Source organism: Numenius arquata, chromosome 13, assembly GCF_964106895.1.
Source record: "Numenius arquata chromosome 13, bNumArq3.hap1.1, whole genome shotgun sequence".
In the NCBI taxonomy this organism is placed as follows: Eukaryota; Metazoa; Chordata; class Aves; order Charadriiformes; family Scolopacidae; genus Numenius; species Numenius arquata.
In genome coordinates this window covers 10,852,828-10,876,275 of record NC_133588.1, presented here as the reverse complement: position 1 = coordinate 10,876,275, position 23,448 = coordinate 10,852,828, and the positions used below count along the sequence as shown (strand labels likewise).

Below are 23,448 nucleotides of genomic sequence, written 5' to 3'. Positions count from 1 at the left end.
CCCCGCACGCCGTCGTGTCCCCACACAAAAAAGAAAAAAACCCAAAAACCAGGGTGGACGCGGAGGGGGGGGGGACACGACACGGGACACGACCCACGTTGCGGCCTCGACCCAGAGCCCCGTGTTCCTCCCACTCCACGGCTCCCCACCCCTAAATATTTACCACCCCCCGCGCTCTCTCTGTAGCTGCCCCCCCCCCCAACCCTCCTCACCCCAGCCCCTGCCTCCCTTCAGCCTCCTGCAGCCTCTGTCCCCCCCCCCTCCCGCCCCAAGCCTTCCCCCCTTCCACCGACAAAACCCCCCTCCCCGTTCTCCCCTTCCCCCCCCTCCCCCTCCCCTCAAGCCCAACGGGCCCTTTCCAAACAGCTCCTGGTCTCTTTCACCACCCCTCCTCAAAACCCCCGGTACGGCGCCTTCCCTCCGCGCTGCCCCCTCCCCTGACCCCACCGTGTCGTCCCCCCCCCCCCCCTTCCCGGTGCCCCCTCTTCCTTCACCTCAGCCCTTATCCCCCCCCCCCGGCTCTCCCCCCTCCCAACCCCACTTAGCCCCCCCCCCCTCCCCCGCCCGACCGCGGCAGCCGCCCCCCCCGCCTCTTACCGGCGCTCCGGGCTCAGCGGGCCGAGGGCAGCCTCGCGGGGGAGCGAGGCCTGCGGCTCCGCCGGCCCCGCCGCATAGAGGAGGCGGCGGGGGAAGGGTGAAGTGGCTGCGGCGGCGCTGAAAGGCGGCGGCGGCTGGAGGAACGGGGGGAGCGGTACTAGCGGAGGGGGCGCGGGCAGTGGCGGCGGCGCCTCCCGGCCGCCCGCTCCATGGCCCCGCCGCGCTCGGCCTCGGCTCCTAGCGCTGCCGCCCGCCCGATCGGCCACCGCTGAGACGCTGCCGCTCATTGGCCGGCCGCGTCGGCGCGCCCCATTGGCGGAACGCAGCCAGCGCCGCCGTGACGTCAGGGCGCCGCCATGGTGGGGGGGGGGGGTGGGATGTGGGTGGGAGGGGGAAGTACAACGCGGCGCCGCAGCGCCCCCTCCCACACCGCGCGCGAAGGCTGACGGGAGCGAGGAGGCGGGGCCGAGTAGGGATGGCCGCCATTGGCCGACGTGTCCCGGCGACGTGACTGCCTATTGGCGGGCTCTGCAGGGGTCACGAGCGCGGCGGCGTTTCCGGGGCGGGTTGGCCCCGCCGCCGCCACCGCCCCCCCCAAGGCCCCGGCCGTGCTCCCCTCAGCCCCCGCAGGTACGTGCGGGGCGCGCCGAGCTGCCGCTCCGCCGCTGGCAGTGCAACGGGGCTGCCCGCCGTCGTGCCGCCCACCCCGGGCCTGCGCCCGCCCTGGGCCTGCCGAGCGGCCGCGAGGCCCGGCGGAGGTTCCTGACAGGACCGCGGCGGCGGGTGGTGCGGGGTCAGTCCCGTGTCTTGTGGTTCCCCCCCCTGCCCCGCCGCCCGCTCTCCCCGCCGATTGACCCCCCTGCCGGGCGGGGAGCCCCGAGGTCCCTGTCCCTGTCGGGTGGTGGCTTCCAGGGGTCAGGGCGGCGCGGGGGTCGGTCGGTTACACGTTACCGCCGGGAGACAGCGGGCATTCAGTCGGCACTACGAACGGCTGCGCGGTTTGGGGCTGAGGTCCCTAGCGGCATTCTCGTTAATAAGTTCTCGACACCCAATGTTTCCCTTGTCGAGAAGAGGCCGTGCTAATGAGAAACTCCCCTCGGCTGTTGTCTGCATACGCTGTCGCTCTGTGTGCCCAGGGGTCGCCCAGGCCAAGGTCTATCCAGGCTCCCAACGCCCTGGGGCCAGAGCTGAGGGTGCCGAGGACCCACGGGAGTGAGCGTGGCTCCCGCCGTCCCAGGGAAGGGCTGCCAAGTTTCACTCCTCCACCAGGCCCTGGTGACCTCCGCCGTACAGGCTCTGCTCCAGCAGGACCCTGGGACGGGACCTTCCTCCTGACCGGGCTGCGTTGGTTGTGCCTGTTTTTTTTCTCTGATCCTCTCAAGTGCTGATTGCATAATGCCAAGAGGCTTTTGTGCTGTTTTTATTTACAGGGTCTCATCTAAACAACCAAACCTCTCCAAACGAGGACGGTTGTTCCTACTGGATAAGCCTTTGTCCCACTGGGCTTGTGGAAGGTGGCAGAAGTTGACCGCGCCATGCAGATAGGCAGCCACGTGACGGCTCGGTTCCTGTCCGGCTGCAGCCCCAGCGAGACTGTGGTATCTCCTTGTTATAATTTGAGAAAACCCATAACGATTGATTGTCGTTTAGACAATTATTCTATCACCCAATGACACACACCCCCCTCCCCACCCGGAAAGGGGAATTGGGGAACACAAAGAAACACGAGGGTTGTAATAGAAATAGATTTAATAGATTAAGACTAAATAATTAACAATAATACCAAAGAACCAGTATTAATGCCGATACCGATATAAGATATACAGGAATTATGCTCAGCCAATTCTATCAGCAGGAAGCTGTGCCCTCACAGCAGTGGACAGCAAATGTCGGACACTGCGAGCGCAATGGCTTCGAGAGGAAAGGAAAGGCTCAGGGGTCCAGCACTGGGGCAAGGAGTTGTCTGGACCACGGCCATCAAGGGAGACAGAGCTACACAGCAAACTTTTCTAATTTATATTAAATGTGACGTTCATGGTATGAAATGGGTCAAATGCCCAGGGCCTTGCTCCTCCTTGTCCCTACACCTGGTAAGGCTCAAAAACACTAAAACCTTGAATCCCACAGAGCCTGCCTGGCTATAAAGTAAATACTTTCATGAATTGAGACGCTAGAGTCTTCTAAAAGTGCAGTTTTCCCCAGCATTAGAAGAAGCCTTAGTCCTGTGTCTCTCAACCCAGGACACTCCTCCTGACAGTTACTGCGTTCCTGCCTGGTACATTTGTGATCTCCAGCACTAAGGTAGTTCCAAAAGTACTGGTAGATCCTGTTACTCAAACGCAGCTGCCCCTGCCTGAGCTCAGCACAACCCTTCTGCAGAATGGGAATGCGTGTTTTGTCTCTGTACCACACATCTGAGCGCCAGAGCCCCTTCATGTTATCCAGGTAAACCAAACGCTGTGGTATCTCCCAGGGAATAATCCTGTTTATGGAACAGATCTTCATAGCGAGTACAAGATGGAGACACGTGCGTGGCTCCCCACCCAGACTGGGTGGCCCAGGTGCCCTGGTGTGAGTGGCAGCCGCCTGCACAGCTGCGTCACTGCGTTTTGTTTTGGTTGCTGAGGATGGGGAACCCTTGAGGCAGCAGCTCTCAAACAATTTCTACCAGTGACTTCATCAGTAATTGTTCTGTTTTTTTAACCCCCATCTTCGAAGAGCATGGCCTATAACTGTGATTGCTTTTTTGGCATTTGCAGTTCCACTTGGAGTCACACATTTGGCAGCCTTCAGGATTGTTCTCATGTGCTGAGGATGCCAGTAGTCCCCTAGGAAGAAAAATCTCCTTGCTGGTCTCAGTAGTGATGAAGGAGTGGCTCAGGAGCACATGTCCAGCTTCGCTGTTAAATAACAGCATGAGGGAGATTTATTCTGAGCCTGTTAAGCTGGTCCTGTGTTCTACTTAGTCTTAGTCTTTTTATCTCTACCCATCTTCCTCCTCCGTAAGACTTACTAAACCAGTCAAAAGAAAGGTTGTTGGGGTTTTTTTTGTCCTCCCTTCCATTAAGCTTCTTGTCATACTTCACTGAAAACACTGCAAATAAGCGTTTGCCTTGCTGGTGCCTCTGAGCGAGTAGATGAGAGGGGAAATATGTTTTTTCATTTCCTAAATATAGTTGGCTGTAACTGCTTCCTTGACAGCCTTGAATGTCATCCAGGTCAAAGATCCAGTGCTGGGGAGGAAGTTAAATCCTTTCTGTGTCATCCTGACCTTTTTCTATTTGAACATAACAGCGTGGGCTATCAACCTATTTCAGGGAGGGACGTTAAAAGTACTTGGTGAAAGAAAGCTACCAGCGGGAGTGTGGGGAGGAATGATTTCAGCTGGGGGTTGTTCTGCTGTTTTTCTGGGTGAGACTTCTGTGATAAGGATGTTTAACCTGCTTGGTTTTGTTACCCTGGGATGTTTTTTTGCTCCTTGCAACTTAATTGCAATACTTAAGAGGGGAAAAAAAAAAGCTACTATAGTTCATTGTTGAGCACCTTTATCCTTCACTAAAGGTTGTGAGATCTCAAATCCTAAAATAAAACAAATACTCTGGTGCTGAGGAGGAAAGAGAACATCGCATGAGGGCAAAGAAATTAGGCCACTTGGGGAATGTGCTTTCAGGCCTATTTCTGTCACAGCAAACTAAAAGGACACTGATTTTGGGGAAAGAGCTCTGTGACCCTTTGGTCCTTGCTGTGTTACTCTTTCTCTGTCTAACTCTTGAGATGGCATCTGTGTCAGCCCCTCACCTGCTTTTGCAACCTATGGGTAACCATGTTCATCTCTTTACTTCAGCTGAGCTTCCAGGAAGCTCTATAGCAACCGTCTCGTGATGGAAGGAACCATTATGTCAACCCATAAGGGCAAAAACACCTGGTCTGTGTTAATGTGGGTGCAGTTCTCTGCTGACTCAGCTCCTATCGGGATGTAAAGATGGGAATCTATTTTTAATAGATTAGACAACATGTGGTTTATGACTACTACGGTCACACATCAGGGTAAAATCCTGTGTGACTAGGCAAGTGCCAACATCACAGAGGCCAAGAGAATAAAACTTTAGAAGAACTTTGATTAGAAGAACCTTTCCTTTAAGCGTGGCTCGTGTTTTAATTAATGTCATCTATTAACATTCTGAAGAGAGATGGTTTTGGCAAACAAAGCAGCCATTTAGAAAGGCAGCCATTTGGAAAGCCAGCAAGGAGTACAGCTGATGCTCTTGCTACTGCAGCAGAAACCTCCCTAACTCAGTCTCACACAATCTCACTTTTCTTGAATAAAACGACTTTCAAGTCATCCTTGTATTATTTTGTTGTTGTTAAAGGACAACTCCAGCTTAAAACAAGGCCTTCTGTCTGTGATGTCATTAAGAACTAAAAGACTGGGCTTTCACCTGCTTTATAAGGGGGTGGTTGCTCACAGTACTATGAGATGTGATTAAATAAGAAGGCTAAACTAATGCACCAGTGCACTCGTACCAAAATCAGCATTCTTCTGAAGGCTTAACTCCTCAATGCAGCCCACTGCATAACCAGCTGAGTCCCAGCATCGGCCCAGCAAAGCACCAGGACCACACACTGCAGCCCAGGACAGGCAGAGCCAGAACCAGGAGCTGATTTAGTTCCCGTGCCCTTGGTCTGCACAGGCAGCAGTATTTTTGGACCCCTCAAAGCTTTGAGCTGCTCTTGTGTATAGTAAGTCTATTTACATGGCCTTATGCCTATGTGAATAGTAAATCCGTGGGGGTTTAGGCTTCCTGCATCCCTAGAGGAGGATGCTTTCTGAGGGTAGTGGTCCCCTGCTGCTGGGTAAATGCCTTGTATTGATGTTCTAGGCGTGAACTTGTGACAGTCCTGGTCTAATTACTGTTTTTATGATTCCTAATGACAGGCTTTAGGTTTCTAGCCTGCTTATGGATTTTAGGGGTGTGGAGTGACAGTTGCTCGCTCAGAGTTTACTGACCTCCTCCAGTCTGTGGGGTTTGGAGATGACTTCAGCCACCTCCTGCACACAGATGGATTCCTGGGCTTCTCCTGAGCTCTGCACGCTTCAGCAGCTCTCCAGGGAACGCACTCCCGTGGAGCAATCTGCTCATTCGTGGCCTTTGAGTCACAAACAAGCTATTTCCCTCCTCCCGCTCTACCCCTGCAAGCTAAGCTGAGCGGTACCCGTGTCACTCTGTCAGAGCATTGCTCCTTCTTGCCTGCGTTTACTTTGCTTTTCCAGCGATTCCTAAGCTGTGACTGGCAGACGGTGCAGTCGCTGCTGCTGTATGGCTGATTCCCTGTGATCCCCTGTCTATAGCCATCTGTCACCTCCGTGTCTTAGTTAAACTCTCTGGTCATTAGAGGTGACTCAAAGAGAAAAGTCTGTACCCCAGCACTGTGTCCCAGTTATGCCCTAAGCCCGTTGGCTGCCCCACCATGGGGCTGGGGTGTCCTCCCTGCCCCCAGGGAGGAGCAGTTTAAGTGCCACACTGTCCTCTGTGCGCAGAGGAGCAGGTCGGGAAGTGGGTCTGGCAGCAGCAGCAGGAAGCTGTAGAACTTGCAGTGATCCCAAGCTGCTCCTGGAGGAATAGGTGTGATGGTTTTGGACTGGCTGATATAAAAAGGCTATCTGCCAAACAGATCTTCCCCTGGTGAGGAGTTTCACTGTGCTTGAGGGACAGACGTGTGGGTTTTTAAGCATGTCCTTTGTTCCTGAGCCTAAGGCTTTCCTGGATACTTGGCCTTGCTACGCTGAAGGGGAGCATCTATCCCTTGACCTTGACTTGTCATCTGCAAAGAAGTCATCTAAAAAAAACCATCTGGTACGTGACAGAGATGCAGACTGCTGAAAGGTGCTGGAACGCTCTGGGGCCTCCTAGCCAGCACCGAGCTGTGCATTTTTGTCCTGCCATAGAGGAGTCCTGGCTTACGCTGCGAGGTGGGTAACACAGCAATTTTTCATCTTTTAAATAAAAGTCTGAATTTACCTTCTAGCAGCTTCAGCTCTACATTTAATCCTTTGATTCATTATTGATGTGAAGTCTGTGGATGGCGCAGTGGCCATCTGATTCCAGGTATCCATTCACTCGGTTTGCAAAGTGCTGTGTTGAACTGAGTCTGAGCTAAGCTGGGGGGCTGATGGCATCCCGCAAGGAGCTTCCTGAGACTTGGGGGGCAAGAGCAAGGGTGGCAAGACTTGTCTTACAGGCAGCATGGAAATAGGAGATGTGAGTTCTCAGATGTAGCAGAGCTGAGGGCTGTGTTGGCTACTGAAACTGATTTCTCTTGGCCTGAAAAATACAAGGATGGGGCCGCTAATGCTGCTTCCTGTTCCTAACCTGCTCAGGAGATAAACCAGGGATTTCAGACTCCAATCCAGCACCTTTCCCCAGTAGTAAATACACGTGGCATTACTGGGTGATGTCATGGCTGGAGCACATCCCAGCAAGGCCAAGCCTGGATCAGGTTATATCTGTCTTCTCAGAATATTGGCTTACTCCCAAAGGAGCATATTGCCAGTCCAAGGGCAGTGACTGAAGCCACCTTTCCCAAGGTCGTCTCTCGCACACACAGAGAGGACAGCACTCGCTTCCGCATACGCAGCACAGCCTGAGCCGCCCACGCAGGAGTTGCAGTGCAGCCATGGCAGTTGCTGGCTGCACATAGGGCAAAACCACTTGACATCTTGACAACTTCCTGGCATCACTTTGTGCTGGCACCAGTGAGGATCCCGGGCCCTCCTTCCTGGAGCTTCATCATCTGGTTGCCTTTGAGGCACAGTGTGAACCGGGGAATAGGAAGCACATCAACTCCAACTCCGTGGTGCATCTGTAAATGACCAGTCCTCATAGTTCAGTACAGTTTTGTCACATCGACTGGCTGGGAGCATCACAGCGAGAGCCCAGCTGCCCTACAGACCTGAAACGCTGCTTGTTGCAGTCAGTGAGCCCACCCGGACTCAGCTGGGTGGTCACCTGTGCTGGAGTTTGGACCTGTTCAGCTTTCATTGCCCTTCATCATTAAATGGATGTAAGTTTGTCTTCACTGAAGCTGGAGCAGAGCTGTAAGGCAGGCATAAAGAAACCCTTTGGCTCTCTCTCAGGTCAAACTGGTGGAAGAATAAAGTCCTGTCCAAGCAAACTGCACTGCCTCGCTTCTAATCGGGCTGTAATTCTATTTAAATGATGCAACTCTTTAAAAATAGATCAGGCCTAATTAGCAACAGGTCTAATCAGAAAATGGATGGAAGCAAGGTGTGACATGCCTTAAGTGAAGGGGAGGTAGGGATGAGCATGGCGCTGGTACCCTGCAGCGGTTGGGGGTACTGGGAGGCCCCACAAACCCTTAGTCCCTGACACGTTTTGCCATGGTTTCTCTATCGCATGTCTCCCAACTGCAAGTCCCGCACCTCTCTGCTCTGTGCTTATGCTGGAGGGATCCTCCCCCATCAGTCACCATTTTCCAAATGAGCCTCTTCCTCCTCCAAACACAGCTGGAGTGTAAATAACCCCCTGCCATGGATCCCTCTGCAGGGTGGGTGAGGATGTGACACTCATCTCCGTGGCAGCCACCTGGCCAAGCAGGGTATTGAGCATGGGCTGGCACGGAACAGAGGGCTTGTGCTCTGCCCGTGTTTGTGCTGAGCCAGAGCTTTTTCTGCTGGCACTCCCCTCTACAGCTCTGCAGTTCCCGTCTCACCTCTGGCTTCGTGTGTGCCCCTATCAGACCTGGGCTCCTTGCAGCCTCAAAGGGGCCAGGCCTTCGGTTTCGCACCTTCCAGTGCTGGCCGGGACAAGGGACAGAGATTCCTGTCCCGGCAGAGCACATGTAGATGACCCTCTCTTACAGACAGCGAGAGTGCCAGGAGAAGAGCCCACGTCACAACGTGGGCCACACAGCATCTCCCTGGGCAACTCGGCCTCTCTGGCCATTCCGGGTGGGATCTGTGGGGTGAAAAACTGCTGGTGTCTCCACAGCTGGCTGTCACATCCCCGCTGCGACACTGCAAGCTATGACCAGCCAATATGGATTAATTGCAACCAGTTTAATTTTGTGTCTGTAAATTAAGCTGTTTGATGATTAAGCCAGTGATACAAAGAGACTTCCAGGAGTGAGGAGGACATTAACATGCTAATAGACCTTGCTGGTAGAAGGTTTACTTAGACACATCCCAGGGGGCAGATGACAATTAACATCCTAAGAGACTCTTCTAGAAAGAGGATGCTAATTCAGACCTGCTGGGAAGGGAGATAATTATTTATTATTATTTTATATAGCCCTGCAACCTTCCATTTAAGAATGCTTGGGATACTTTAGGATGGGTAAATTAGGAGTACTAACAATAGTGATGATACCTAAAAGTTGTCTTAGAGCCACCTGAGGGGAGAAACACAAACAGGACTGAGGGAGAAAAAGCTGCAGAAACCATCCTGGCCAGCAAGACAGGAGAGGAGAAAGAATCATGACTTCTTGAAAGCATATCAAAGGAAGCAGGCAGGACAGATCAGACCTGCAGGTCTGGCAAACAAAATATTCATTTCAGTAGAGCAAAAAGGGTCTAACTGCGGCAGGAGGGAGGTGATGTTTGCTCTGGAATGCCTTCCCCCAAAGAAATACTCAGCAGAGGACACCAAGCCCACCCACTCTGCTATGCATAACCAGTGCAAAATAGGAAGAGATTACACAACATTTAGGATCAGGGACTTAAAATACAATGACGTTTGTGATATGTACATGGGGAACTTAATACCACTCATAACCTTGACATGCACTGGTGTAATGGTTGGGGGGGGGGGGGAGTGGTTCCACCACTGTTAGAACATGCACGTGCACCAACAACAATTTTACATGCAAACTATCAGCCATATTGTAGTTTGGCTACTATGAGTTGTCAAACACATTGTGATGGCTTTTCCACAGAAGGTAGCTCACAGGAGCCAGTTAACCTGCCTGACAGAGGGCAAACATATAAACGTATATATATATTTGTTCACTTATTTTACTTCTGAGCATACTTTTAATCCATCATGCTCAGCTGCAGATACTAAATGCTGGTTTCTATCAGAGATAATTCATACCTTGAGCTATTAGAAGGGGAGTCTTCCTCAGCAACAGCTGCAAAGGGAAGGAGCTGGTCTTTTTCCTGTCTGTTGAATCTATGATTGCGGAGGTTGTTTCTTTCTTCTTTTCCCAGCAGTTACAATTATGCGGGACGTGACATTAAGAGTGATAAAAATCCGAGTGGAGCTAGTTCTGTACTCACGCCACCACACTCTGCACCCCCTGCTTCCCTAGTGCCAGCCCTCCCTGCCAGCCATGCCTCCATGGTGAAGGTGGGTGGCCACAGCCTCTCTTGTGCCTGCAGGAACCTGCTCGCTCCTCCCAGGTGTTTGTTCTAAAATCTAAATGTTGGGGGAGTCTGGCCAAGGCCGGGCTGAGGGACCTGCCTGCGCTGCACAAGGCCTGGTTGTGGGGGCCGCCTGCTCCAGGGCGCTCGGCCAGGCAGACCTTGGCCTGAGGCTCCTCTGCGGAGGGAGGCCTTCTTTGCGGGGGCTGGGGGCTGGCCAAGGCCAGGCCGCAGGATCCTGGTTGGACTGGGCTGGGCCCTGGCCAAGGCAGAGCCGAGGGACGGGACAAGGCCAGGCCGCGGGGATCTCGGCTGGGCGGGCTGTGGGCCTGGCCGAAGCCGAGCGGCGGGGCCGGGCTGGGCTGGGCTGGGCCGGGCCTCAGGAGCGGGCCCGACGGTTGCCGAGCGCTGGGATTCCCCGTTGCCGCGGTAACAGGGCGGGCCGGCCCGGCAGCCCCCGCGCGGAACGGCAGCCGGGGGCGGGGCCAGGGGTTGCGCCCGCCATCTTGAGGCATGGCAGTCGCGCTGCTGCCGGCCCCTTTCCAAGATGGCCGCTCGCCCTTCACCTAGCACTTCCGTCCCCGTTGAGGCCTCCAGCTCCCGGCGCAGCGGCCTGCCGGCCCGGCCCTCCCCTCAGCGGCCCCTCAGCGCTCGCTAGCTCCCGCCGCCCCTCGGAGGCTTCCAGGCGGAGCGGGACGGCCGGCGGATCATGGCGCTGCTGCGGCTGCTGCTCCTCCGGGGGCGTTGCAGCTGCTGGCGGCGGCCTGCCCCGGCCTGGGCCCGGGCTCGCCCGCGGCCCGGCGGCGGTCCCCTCGGCGCGGGAGGCGGCCTGCAGGTAACGGGGTGGCGGCGGCGGCGGGGCCCGCGGAGCGGAGCGGGCTGGCCTCGGGGCGGGGCCTCGCCTCCCCCGTTAGCGGCGGGGAATGCAGCGCCGGGCCGAGCACAGGGAGGGGGGCCGCCGGGCGGGGAGGCCCTGCCGGGGTACCCCGGGGCCGCCGCCTCACGGTCCCCCTCGCCTCCTGTTCGGCGTTTCCGAGCCGACCCCAGGCAGGCAGCGTCCCCCCGGGGAGAGCCCGGCCCCTCGGGGTGCTGTGCCTGCGGGGCCGGAGCACCAGGCAAGGCGAAGGTAGAGGAGCTGGGTCAGCCCTTATGGTGGTGAAATGCGTTCTTGCTTCGAGGCAGGGCTTACCTTAGAAGGTTTCTCTGGTTAGGCCATCCCGCAGGTCCATCGTTTCACTCCTATATAGCAGTAACTTGGGAGAAATACCATATGAAGAGAACGCCTAGGCTCTCACAAGCAAGAAAACGTTGTTTAAAGGCTTTTTTTTCTAACTTTATTCATACTGACTCTTTGCATCTTTTGTGATATAAGCACCCACCACATTGGTGTGTGCCACAAATGTGTTTTCCCCACCTGGTGTCACAGGGCTCTTCAATGCAGCCCTTAATGCAGAAGGCGAGGTTCTTGTTTAAACTAAGCCTCCAACATGATTTAAGACTGTTTTGTGTTTTTCTTCAGTGCAGTGAAAAAGCACTGGCAGTCCAAGTAGGCAATGGAGGAAGAACAATTGTGGGACTGCTTTGTGCTGGCTTTTATGTGATCAATTTAAACTAGTCTAAGCTGTTCTGTTCTAGAAAGTATCGATTCCAAGAGGTTACCATCTCGAGCCAGCACAACTGTCATGCTGCTACCCAGCAAACCAGGGAAAAAGGGTGAGGGATTTCAGCCCAGTCAGTGTCCCTGTCTGGTTTGCTGCACAGAAATTTGTGCCTCTGCTGTAGAGAGAGATGGTGAGACAGGGATCACACACCAGAGACTTGTGTTCAGCGAAGGTATTAGTTCACATCAGTTCAAATTTTATGAAGTTACCTTTAAATGGGAATATAAACTGCAGGATTAGTGCTGAATTACCACGGGGAAATAGCTGTGTTGTCCTTACTGCTGTGCAGCAGGATTACAAAGCAGTAGTCCTTAAGACTTCGTTTTGTGGGAGGGTGCATTTTTAAGAACTGACATCCAACGTATCTTTAAAGTGAAGAGCAGAGATGCAGAGAGGAAAAAGATACAATTTTCAACTGTTTTGAGTATGCATTTCAATTTAAAACTTTATTTAAATTGGGTTATAAACAGCATCTTCAAAGCCACATGGCAAGTTCACAGCACAACCAGGAAGTAATATTCAAGTCTCCAGTTGAAGGTCCTTCAATGTGCCCCCAATATTTTTATGTTTAGAAGTCTTAATCTCACAGAAAACAGAAAGGGTAAGTAGTCACACTACCCTTCCAACAATTGTCTTTGTTTCTTTTTTCTTTGTCTTCCTCTCAGAGCCTTCTGTCACAAACACTTTCCCCCACACATCAAGGTCTCCATGGAGTCCTGTTGAAACAACACATAATTCGTGATCCAGTCAGGCTTTGGAATCTCTTAGGTGAGTCCCGAAGAGCAACTGTACAGGTAGAGGAGGGGAAAAGGTCTTATTTAGTAAAAGCGTTGACTTTTTCTTACCTTTACTGCCTGCATTCCTTAAACTGAAATAAAGCTGTTCTATTCTTGGCTTTGGGGCCTGTGTGCCTTTTACAGGGGTTCTAAGTTTTTGTTTGGTGGCAGGGATAAACAATGGCACCTTTCCACAAGGAGCTCAGCGTGATTAAGTAAACGCTTGAGTCATTAGACCTAAAAGCTAATTTAAAAATTAGCAGCCTTTAAAGTAGAAAATCTTTCTGTGCCTCATTAGCAAAGTCTAAGAAGACAGCGTCATTCACCTTTGTCAGAAATCGCATCATATGACCTTGCTGGAAGCTTTGTGTTGGAACAAGTTAAAAGTGTATGTCAGAAAATGTTACCTGAGTTCTCAGAGCAAAAGCACAGAAATGTAAAACAAAGGCAATTATTCTTCTTGCTACTCTCTTCAAATTGGGAAGATGAGTTTGCTGATGCCTTTAAGATTTGAACAAAACTGGCCAGTGTGGGCCTGGTGAGCTGGGGCTGCTTTACCTTTGAGAGTTTTTAAGTTAAAATAAACATATATATGCATAATCTTTTAAATGGCAGTGAATCCCCTAGTAGAACTGGCAGGGGACAAGCAGTCCAGTTTCTGGGCTTATTCTTCTTGCTGGAGCCTTCGTGAAAGACCATGGGAAATGGAAGCTGCTGTCCTTGAGTCAGTTTTCCTTCTGAACTTTTTGCATTTTCCTGGTGAAAAAGCCTTTGCTAGTTGTTTCGTAGCAGCAACTGAGTCTTACTGTTTGTAGCCTTACTTTCTTGGCTTTTATTACAGTATCCTAACAGCATTTTCTGAGAAACCTGCATTTAACTCCAGTACGTACATTTCCTTTCGTAAGCATTTGCAGTTCCTAGTGTGAGGCTGTTCTTAACTGAGCATACCAGTGTTAACTATGGTTTTATGCCTTGGGAAATGTGTATATATTTCAACACTGAAGAAATTTCTTCAAATTATTTTCTTTGCCACATTAAAATTATCTCTGAACAAAGCCATATTTTGATTGGCTTGTCAAAAAAAATATATTATTATATAAGGAAAGCTGAAGGAGCCTGTCTCTCCCATTATCCCCTCTGGCTGTCCTGTTTCCTTGGCACACGAAGGAAGCTGCGTGCTTGGGTGATGTGGAGCTTTGCTTTCTCTGCATTTGAGCTGACATGTATTTCTGCTGTCCTCAGTCCCCCTCTCTCCCTGTCTCCTGAGGTCTTCTGGTAGTAACTCCTGAACTCTGCTTGCCTGCAGGTAGCACTCACTACTTTTCTACTTCAAGCTCTCAAGGGAGTAACCAGAAGAATGGAGGATTCAAAAAGAAACTTTCACAGGAGGATGATGGTATGTATGTGCCAAAAAGATATTTAATGAAACTAATTGGGGGGTGGGGGTGGGTAGGGGTGGATAGTGTGGAAGATCCACCTTAATGTTTCAGTCTCTTAAGTACTGTAAGCCTGTCCCTGTGAGTCTACAAGCCTATGGCTAAGAACAAGTTTGAAGGGATACTTTGGCTTAGATGATGGAATACTAAGTCTTAAGATGGATCATGAAACTGATTCTTTTTTTGTGCTGCTTTGCATCCTGTACAAATAATTTCATTGATGTTTGTCTAGTTTTGCCGCTTTACAAAGTGAAACAGTAGTATTTACTGAGGTTTGATTTTGAGGTTTTGTTGTAGAGAATTTTGACTTAAAGAACTGAATTTAGTTAATCAAGTTTAAGCTGGATTCTGGGTTTTTTTTCTTATTTTTTTACCTTCATTGCGGATGTGTCTCTACTTCTAGTGACTTGCAGAGCTCAAAGTTACATATAGATTCTTTAATGAGTTCATAGCTGTGTTACTAATGGCACTTGCTCAGAATTTTTGTTTAAATCAGTCTTCCTAGATACTGTTTTTTTCATGTGTTATACTGCCTAAGCCCCAGGCATCTTGTTGTGCAGGACTTTTTGAAAATTAATTTTACCTCGCTAAACGTGTTCTGGAACTTGGGGATCCCCATGGTGTGCCAGATCATGCTGAGAAGTAGAGGAGTGCCCTCTCTGTACCTTAAGCTTAAGGCGGTGAGGAATTTAATGACAGTAATGTGAGGTGAGGGTACAGGGGAATAACTTCAGTGTACTAGACAAAAATTTTGCGTAACTCCTGACAGACGGTGTTCTGATCCATGTGGGAGGCACTGTCGTCTTCTACCAGTAGGTTTTCACCAAACATTTTTCAAATATGAGTGGGTTTGTGGGTGTCCCTTCAAGTCTTGGTATTGTTGTGAACTTTCTGCTATTTGTAGATTGACAACAGCTGCATTCCATTTAAAAACTGTAATTTGACTCTTCCACTTCTGTAAAGAAAATTCTTTGCTCTTTTGTGAGTACATGCTCTTTCCCTCCAGCCTCCCAAGAACTGAAGTACGTGCAAAGGTTTTTTAGGCCCCAGATAAGGCGTGTTTTCAGACTCTGATGTAGATTTTTAGCTCTGAAGTCCTACAACTGATGGCACATCCTGGATCTGCGGGCCTGGTGGGGCAGTTTAAGAAAGATGTCAGAAATGGCCGAGGTGAAGGTCTCATTCCTCTGTCTCATCAGTAATGCTTTTAGAAGTATTACAAAGACCTCATCATTTTCTTCACTTTATGACATTAGTTGATGCTTGCAGAGGATGGTGATGTCTTCAGAGAATTTATGTGGCTGCCTGTTGTACTGCTTGTTCTCTGGGCCGTTGAGTGAGGGATAAACCTTCTGTAGCTGGCAGGCTCCAGACCTTTGTACTGTGAGTTGGAAGGCACTTAGCATCATGTTGAAATCAGGTTGTAATATAATTTTATGAATTACATCATAAGCTTTTACCTAGGTGTCATCAGATAATGTAGTAGCTTGGCTTTTCCTTTGTTGTGCTTTAACACAATGGTTGGATCCTCTTGGACTAACTAAATTTTGCAGTAAAAGCAGTCAGCTTCTGGTGACTTTTAGCCTGACTTGTGTCATTGCACGCAGTCTCTTTAAGGCAAGAGCAGTGGCTTTGTCTGTTTCATCCATTTAACTGGGCTGAAGTCTTCAATGGGATGTGAGTGCAGTTATCACAGATTCTTGTTAAGGAAGTTAGTCAGGACCTTGAAGTTGGGGCCCTCGGTGTTTGCAAGACCACACAGGGTGACTGTGAGCACAGTGCCTTGAAGTATTGTAGCTGTTAAAATTAGTAAACAGTTACATGCCGTGTTTGGTGGCCTCTTTTCTCTTGTGATTAATGGATGGCTTGACTTTGGGAGGTGGAATGCTACCCCATGTCTCCAGGGGAATACTCGTCTCTGCAGTAATTATTAAAAAGAACTCTTCAAACTGTCACTGCAGCCCTTGCAAGATTTTAATCGGAGAGTTCAGATTTGGGGTTAATGGCAAATCATTGCTTCATGGAGGCTTTTTGAGACTAAAAAGCTGGAAGTATTCCCACAGCTGTTGCTTGCAAGTGTCACATTGAGTTACTGGTTCTCATTTACTGAATATTGTGGGGTAGCTTATAGTGCAATATGAATGTTATACTGTAAAGATAGTCATACTTTACATAAGCTTAGAAATAGATTGATTTTGTCCTTAATTAAATGCAGAGTAGAGGAAAGTTTTGTGTTGTCTTCTAGCTTTCTAGAAATGGTGTTTTTTCCTGAAAGTGTTCAGCTGTAGGTTAAAGGTCCTAGACAAGTCTAATTCCTAGAAACTGGAGAAGTTGTTTGTGTCACGGTATCTAATGGCCAGCTTTTACCCTGTGGTGATCTTTTTGTGATGGTATCCTCACTTTTGTCTGCTTTAGAACATATTATATGTCTCCTCACTTTGTCTGAAATTTAATACAGAAAAGTGCTTTAGCAATAGTTGACTCTTGACAACTCCAAGGAACTTGCGTAGCAATAGATGGACTTTCTTTCTGTCAGTACTCACTTTTCTAGAGTCATTTCTTTCTTCTATAGAATTTTTGTTTAGAACTTGCTCAGCTTTTCAGGATACTGTCCAAACTAAGGCCTCTATCGTACTGTATTTTAATTTTCTTTAATAAGACTATGGTGGGTGTCATCCTGCAGCTTTGTGATGAATTGTTTTGTTCTAATAAAGCTGGATCTAGCAGATAACACAGAAATGAGGAGATGGCATTGAAGAACAAAGTGAATGGGCTGGACGCAGAGTCTGAGCTTGTCACTGTCTTTTGAAATTATGACCTTATCTGAAAAGCTGCATTGTTTCTATTTAGGAACAAGCCTTTCCTGTTAAATGTGGAGCAGAGCTAGGAAACGAGTGAAAAATGATGCTGTGTATCTGAAGGACAGAGTACTTTTTTTAGCATCTGACTCGGTCATATGTTTGTCCCTTGGTTTTGTTGCAGTGTGTGTAGGGTCTAATTGGTGGCTAGTGATAAATGCTAGTGTCAGAACATTTGTTATGAATTTGCAAATAAATCTAATCTGGGCTGCAGCAGGCAGATGCACTAGCAGTCTAGTGGTGCAGAATTAATTTATTTCTGGGTGTAGAATAGTATTTATGTATGCCATGTTGCTATTGATGTTAAATCGTATATCAAGAACAAGTGCTAAATTATATATCGAGAACATCCACATGTGACTGGAAAGAGGAGGAGATATTAGTTGTCATCTTAACAACTCAAACACTAGCTAGCAGTTGACATTGAACTGTGCTGTGGCAGTCCTTTGCAGACCACAGAATTTTAAGTTTGCCTATGCAGTGCAATAAATGTTGGGAGTCTGAAAAAAAAAAAAGGTTTGGTGGCAAATACTTGAAGTGAACCATCTCTGTTTCTCATGTCATCACTTTGGTATGTCACTAATGCAGTAATGGTGGGGGGAAGCACATCTAGCATGGTAATCCCTCTTTGATACTGATCCTTAATGTAGACAAGTTATCAATTTTTTTTTTAAACGTGAGGTTAGTTTAATAGCATGGGAGAAAATCTGTGTAATTTTGTTAAGACTGTGAGATTGATTTGCAGTGTATTTATATGCATAGGTAAGCTGCATATCATGTCTCCTATGCTATTTCAGATTTACTGCAAATGCAGGTATTTTTTTGGGGTAGTGGAAGTGTTGTTGGTCTTGTGATACAGGATGCCAGCAGATCAGGAGCTCATCAGGAAGCAATTATCTCTTATAATACTGTGCTGTGTGATTTACCAGTCTCACTGTGACTCCTGATACTTTCCCGTGGATATGTTAGCAACAACCTGAGGATGAGGCAGCGTAGAAGCATGTTCCATAGAAGTAGGCTGTGGCCATTCTTGAGTTTGTTTATTAGCAACAAGGGTCTGATTTATTTATTTGGCCTATGTCCACATTAGGCCAGGCAAGAGAGATAATCTCTCATTTTTAGATTAGAATGACATTTGGTGGGATTGTAATGGGTCTAGTGGACTACGACCATCTGAAGGCTCCTGAGCCAGGATTAGATTGCCTTAAAACAGGAAATGCTGACCAGAGCTCTTCAGAACATGTCTGAGATTGAGTACAAACAGCAATAACTTCTGGAAGTGAGGGGCTTTCTTTGGCTCACTGATGCTTCAATTCCTCCTCTTACTGAAGCAACAATTAAAGCAAATGAGGTGATCCTCCATCATCTTCTCTGTAATTTGTGTATGCAGTGCCTCACTGCATGGCTTTTGGGGCACTGGGGAACAGCTGAATACAGCCTCAGTAATGTGATGCAAGCAGATTTTTTGCTGGCTAGTAGGATGCAAAAATTGCCTCCTTCTGGGCAACTGTTAAGTTTATATCTGAGTGCCTGTGCTTTCATAAGCAGGCTTTTGACCTGGTGCTGTTTCATATGTACAGCTGAGGCCGTGTGGTCGGACAGTCTAGAAGCCAGGAGGGTCTGGGAATGTCATGCAGTCCCAAAACTGACTCCCTTGCATAACCTTGGGCAAGTCACACAACCTCCTTTGTGAGCCAAGACAGAAAATTGCCTCTGCGGTGCAAGTTAGGTACTGCTTCTGAGGGTACTCCTTCAGGAGAAACCAAACATGCAACAAAAAAAACCCAAGAAGGTACTGTTGTGTTAATCTTTGCCATTTAATTGTCCCTTCTTTGGGTCAGAAAGCTCCACAATTATATGCTCATATCTTTTTTTTTTTTTTTTTTTCCTCTGATATCTTGTTTTCTAAAGAGGATGAGAAACGCAGGAAGAGGGAAAATCAGATGCATCTTGAACGCTTACGGGCACTCCTCATCATAACCTTTATTGTGCTGATGTTTCGATTCACGGTCAGTGAGAACAGAGAAGGGACCAGCATTTCCTGGAACTACTTTGTGAATGAGATGCTGGCAAAGGGGGAGGTCCAGAGAATCGAAGTGGTGCCGGAGAGTGATATTGTGGAAGTTTATCTGCACCCAGGTGGAACTCCGCATGGACAAGTTGTGAGTGACTTTCTACGGTTGGAATGAATGACTTTAGATTATCCTGCTGAAAAGAATTGAATTCATTAATGTACGTTCTGTAAAACTCTTAACTGGTAAATTTGCTGTTCGTTAATTTTTCTCTTTCTTGTATTTTAAGTTCAGGGGACTTTTGTTACTCATATCAACCTGGAAACTAAGACTTATTTTAAATTGTAAAAATAATTAATAATGGCCTGGAAGAAAATCTTAAGTATGTCTAAACGTCTGGAAAAATTCAGTAGTTTTTTCTTACCGGCTCAGTCTGACACATGAGAAGGCATCTAGAAGATTGTAAACTCTTACTACTAGATCTTGTTTCAAAATTTTTCTCCTATTTATATTTTAGTTTAATGTGTTCTGTCAAACTCCATCAGACTTCCTGACTAAATCTTCCAAAGTGGAAACAAAACAACCTCTGATCACATGCTTACTTCCAGGAGCTGCCAATAAGAATCATTAGAAACTGACTCGAGAGATTAAAATGCTGTTCTTGGATAGATCCCATTTTGTTCAGTGGCTTACGATCCATTTGTAAGCTGCTGGATGAAATTAATTTCTGACAAAGATACAGAAACAAGATCTAAAAAGTCTGAGTGGGGCCCAAGGCACCTCCTTCCCAGTGATGTGGTTTTCCGTATATAGTACAAAATTTTGCCTGAGCCCAAGGTGTCAGTGTAACTGGGTTTATAATACTAACTGCATCCTTCAGCTTGTCTACAAAGTTGCCGCATCTCCTTGTTTCTAGAGAGCTGAGACTTAGTCCTTGACTTTTATGCTTTCATGAGGTGCTGAAAAGACTAGAGGTGTTCCTAAGTTCATTTGGACCCCTAGTTATCTAGTCAGTTATCTACGTCCATTGATGTAGTATCAAAGAATGTAACATAAGGCTTATTTTTATCTAACTTGTCCATGTTGTGCACTTCTGTTCGTTACTGTATCTTTATACTACAATACTTACATGCTGCTTTTGATTGCATGTCCCCAGAACGTTACCCTCTTGTACACAATGCGGGTGGCAAACATTGACAAGTTTGAAGAGAAGCTGAGAGCTGCGGAGGATGAGCTGAATATTGATGAGAGAGAGAGAATCCCTGTTTCCTACAAACATCCTGGCTTTTATGGAAAGTATGATATAAATTTGTGTTTAGTGTTGATCTTACATTGGTGACAACGTCCCTCACTGGGAGAGGAAAGTCCCTTTCAACTAAATGTTGTTGTTATAAATAGAAAACAAAAAAGTGGTCCCAGTTTTGGAGCACTTAATCCATCTTTCAGAAATAGGCATGCTCTTAGATGTACCTTAATATTTCAAAAGTGAGGGTCCCAAGGAAGTGTGTGGAACTGCAGCAGACCAAAATGTTTCAGGTCAGTGTTAGCAAGTCTGAGGAAAGTCTGCGTCAGTTGCTGTGCGTCCTTGCACAGCTGAGCACTTTTTGTCCTTATAATCAATTATTCAAGTGCAGAGTGTGATAGAAATCCTGATTCAACAAGTGGTGTTACACCCTGGTCTGTGGAGAATGCTGGTGGTGCAGCAAGCCTTCCCCCGTTAAAATGCTTCGAGGAAGGCCTGGGGTGGTTGTTCAGTCTGTAAAAATAAACACCTAGTTTTGGCCTGCTTCTCTAACAGCTGTAGATCAGAGGACAGCCTGCGCTGGTGCTCGCTCCAGCTGTGAGCCACATACTGAGCAGAGCAGCTTTGATGCTAGCATACAAAATCTCAGTGAGAGGAGAGCTTCTATTAAACTTTCATCCCTTTTCTGTTACCTAAACCCAAGATCCTTTGCTTAAATTAAAAAAAAAAAAAAAAAATGCTCAAAGCTTTTAATACTGAAATAAGCTATTATGAGGGAGAAGAGGGAAGATCTGTCAAAAGACTACAGGGCACTGGATAGGCTTTATTCTGTGCTTTCATGTGATGTACTAATGTTTTGTGGTCATTTGCTGCTGATGTAGCTTATTTGCCCTTCTGTTAAGACCGGCAGCTTGTTTTGGCAAAGCAGGTTTTATGGGGTCCAGAGTACAAAAAGAGAGCTGTGAAGCTGACTCACTGGGCTATCGAACAAGTCCACCTCCATCGCTGGTGGCCATTACAGTGATGGAGAAAGATGCTTTCCAGAAGTGTGGGGAGGGACTCTGGCATTTGGAGAGCTCTTGACTAATTGCTGATTCTAAAGTGCTAAAAGAGAGACGTAGTGCAGAAGTCCTGTCTGCTAAGTGAAATCCCAATTCCTGACAACAGATAACTGTAGCAGCATGATGCTATCTGCCGAGATGGCCTGATCACCTGCTTCTGCACAACGCAGAGCGCGTCATCTGCTTCTTGTAGCTCATAGGGTTTGGAGCACTGGAGGCAGGGATGGAATTAGGAAACATGACTTTTGTTTCGCATTTTGGTAAGGTGTCTGGGAGGAAGAATTACACACACAATGTGTAATTCTTCCTCCTAGACACCTTACCAAAATGCGAAACAAAAGTTATATTCATACATGACTGGATACCCGAACTGGATTTTGTCTAGTTACTTGTCCTCTGAACAATATTTGCACATTTTTAATGCGTGGTTTATATGAAGGTAAACTTCTTTTAATTGATCGTGCAGTATGAGACCTTTAGTTGAAATTCAGAACTTGCCAATTTTTTCAAACTTGCATATAACAGGAAGAGTAGACTGAACAGGTAGTCAGCCACAAACACAAGCTGCTTCCCCTGCCCCTTAAAAGAGATTATTTTTTTTTTTTAAGAGAGATTGTAGGGTCTGAGGACTCTCTGGAGATGTCAGAGTCTCAGTCTGGAGTCTGAACCTGTGAGGTGCAGAGCACTTGCAGCTTGGATTCAGTTTGCTCTAAGATGTGGGCATTTGATGTGTTTCAGAATTAATCCAGTTTGCATGGCTGACAAATCGAAGGTGACTTTTAGTTTCCAGTATTGCTCTGACCGAGAAGGAAGAAATGCAGCTGGGTATATAACACATGCTGGTCCCCTTGCTTCAGTAAATCATCCGTCTGTGAGAGATGGAACACACATTCCTTGTTTAAAGATAAGACACAGAAGTGTGGTGAGACTAGATGATTTCACAGGTGTGTGAAGCAGGACAGGGTCCCCCAAATACCAACGTGTCATCTGACATACGATCATTTTTCCTCCTATTCAAAGCATCCTTTGTTTAGAGCTCACAGGTTATTTGCCCTCGGTGTGTTTGTCTCGTGACTGTATTAGATCTGCCGTACCACCTCTGCTCCTCATCTCCCTCCTAACGCAATTGGTATCACAAAGGATCCAGAAAATTGATGGTGTTAGTTGCTGTTGTACTTCCTTCTGACATAAAGGACTTCTGAGAGGCTTGACAGGGAGGGCCAACCAGACTAGATAGAGCAGCCTCTTAAAGGGAGACCTGCAGTGGGATTTCTACCAGGATTAGGGGAGTTGGAATCTCCCTAGCGTTGCCAGATGCAGGTCTTCTGCAGTGAGCTCCCTATGGGTGGATTTCCAGCCCCACCGGGTTCTGCTCGGGTTGTGATTTGACTGCCTGAAGGTCCCATTTGTTTTATGAGTAGAAGTGCCTTTGAAGGGGATGATGAGGTCGAATCTCTTCCACAGCTGTAAGCAGTATTTGCCAGTGTCCTCTGTTTAACTTTTTAGGTTATGTAATTGAGTTTTTTGGGGTTTTATATGTATATAAAAACCTCTAAAAATTCCATTTTCTTAGTAGTGTCTGCTTATCACCTGAATGTCAGGACATTTAGAGTGAAAATATCTACGTGTTGAGTAATATTTAGAAGTGTTTGGCGACAACTTGCAATTTGTACCTGTCTTGGTTTTGTCCTTTTAGTGATGTCATTTCCCTGATAGTGACACTTGTGGCTGTGTCCATGCTGTGGAGCATCTTCCGCCTTATTCGGGTTGCAAGCCGGGTAGGAGGATTCAACGCCTTTGTAAGTATCCTGGGTCTTGATGTTGTTTTGCAGCCTGTGGGTAGTCTTGTCTTCTGCTGGCCTGATCTCCTTTCCTTTCCCCAGCAAAGTCAAATGCAGAATGAGAATTAACTGGTGCCAAGGACTCTCCAGTCTTGACACTTCTTGCATCTTTTCCTGTCCTGATCATCTTAGTAGATTGTACAGTAACTGGCCTTAACTGAGGCCCTTTCTTTCCCCAGTGGCAGGAAGGGCTGAGCTCAGTGAATTTACAGTCCAGTTTGCTCTGCTATTTTCAAAGCTTGTTAATGAGTTGCAGCTGCAGATGGTGTTTTTCACTGGGTCCTGCCAATATGCCTCCCATACAGCCAGAAGTAGGAATTGCTGCTTTCTGCAAAATGAGTTCTCAATTTATAAAATATGTTCAGATTCTGGATTTCATTATGTGTTGGCCTGTTCTGCTTATGCCACATGCCTCACTTGCAACATCAGTCAAATCTCCTCCTTCCCTCTTCCACCCTTGCCTGGATCAGCTGATGAAACTGTAGAAATCAGCCCAGGGTGCCCTGCCATTGACTGTAGGGATCTGGGGATGAAAATATGGTGAATTCAGTCGCTTGTTAGATTTCCCACTCAATTTCCTCTGC

General features: G+C 47.9%; 1 protein-coding gene across 1 annotated transcript in view; it reads left to right on the top strand.

Moving 5' to 3' along the window:
- The first annotated feature begins 10,266 nt into the window (after nucleotides 1-10,266).
- Nucleotides 10,267-23,448, top strand: part of SPG7 (SPG7 matrix AAA peptidase subunit, paraplegin) — a 33,090-nt gene continuing 19,908 nt past the window's right edge. Inside the window, exons 1-6 of the mRNA XM_074157887.1 lie at nucleotides 10,267-10,811; nucleotides 12,303-12,405; nucleotides 13,720-13,809; nucleotides 18,619-18,869; nucleotides 19,876-20,015; nucleotides 22,720-22,822. Of these exons, the coding sequence (XP_074013988.1) occupies nucleotides 10,686-10,811; nucleotides 12,303-12,405; nucleotides 13,720-13,809; nucleotides 18,619-18,869; nucleotides 19,876-20,015; nucleotides 22,720-22,822 (813 nt within the window). The 5' untranslated portion in view covers nucleotides 10,267-10,685. The remainder of the gene's footprint in view (nucleotides 10,812-12,302; nucleotides 12,406-13,719; nucleotides 13,810-18,618; nucleotides 18,870-19,875; nucleotides 20,016-22,719; nucleotides 22,823-23,448) is intronic.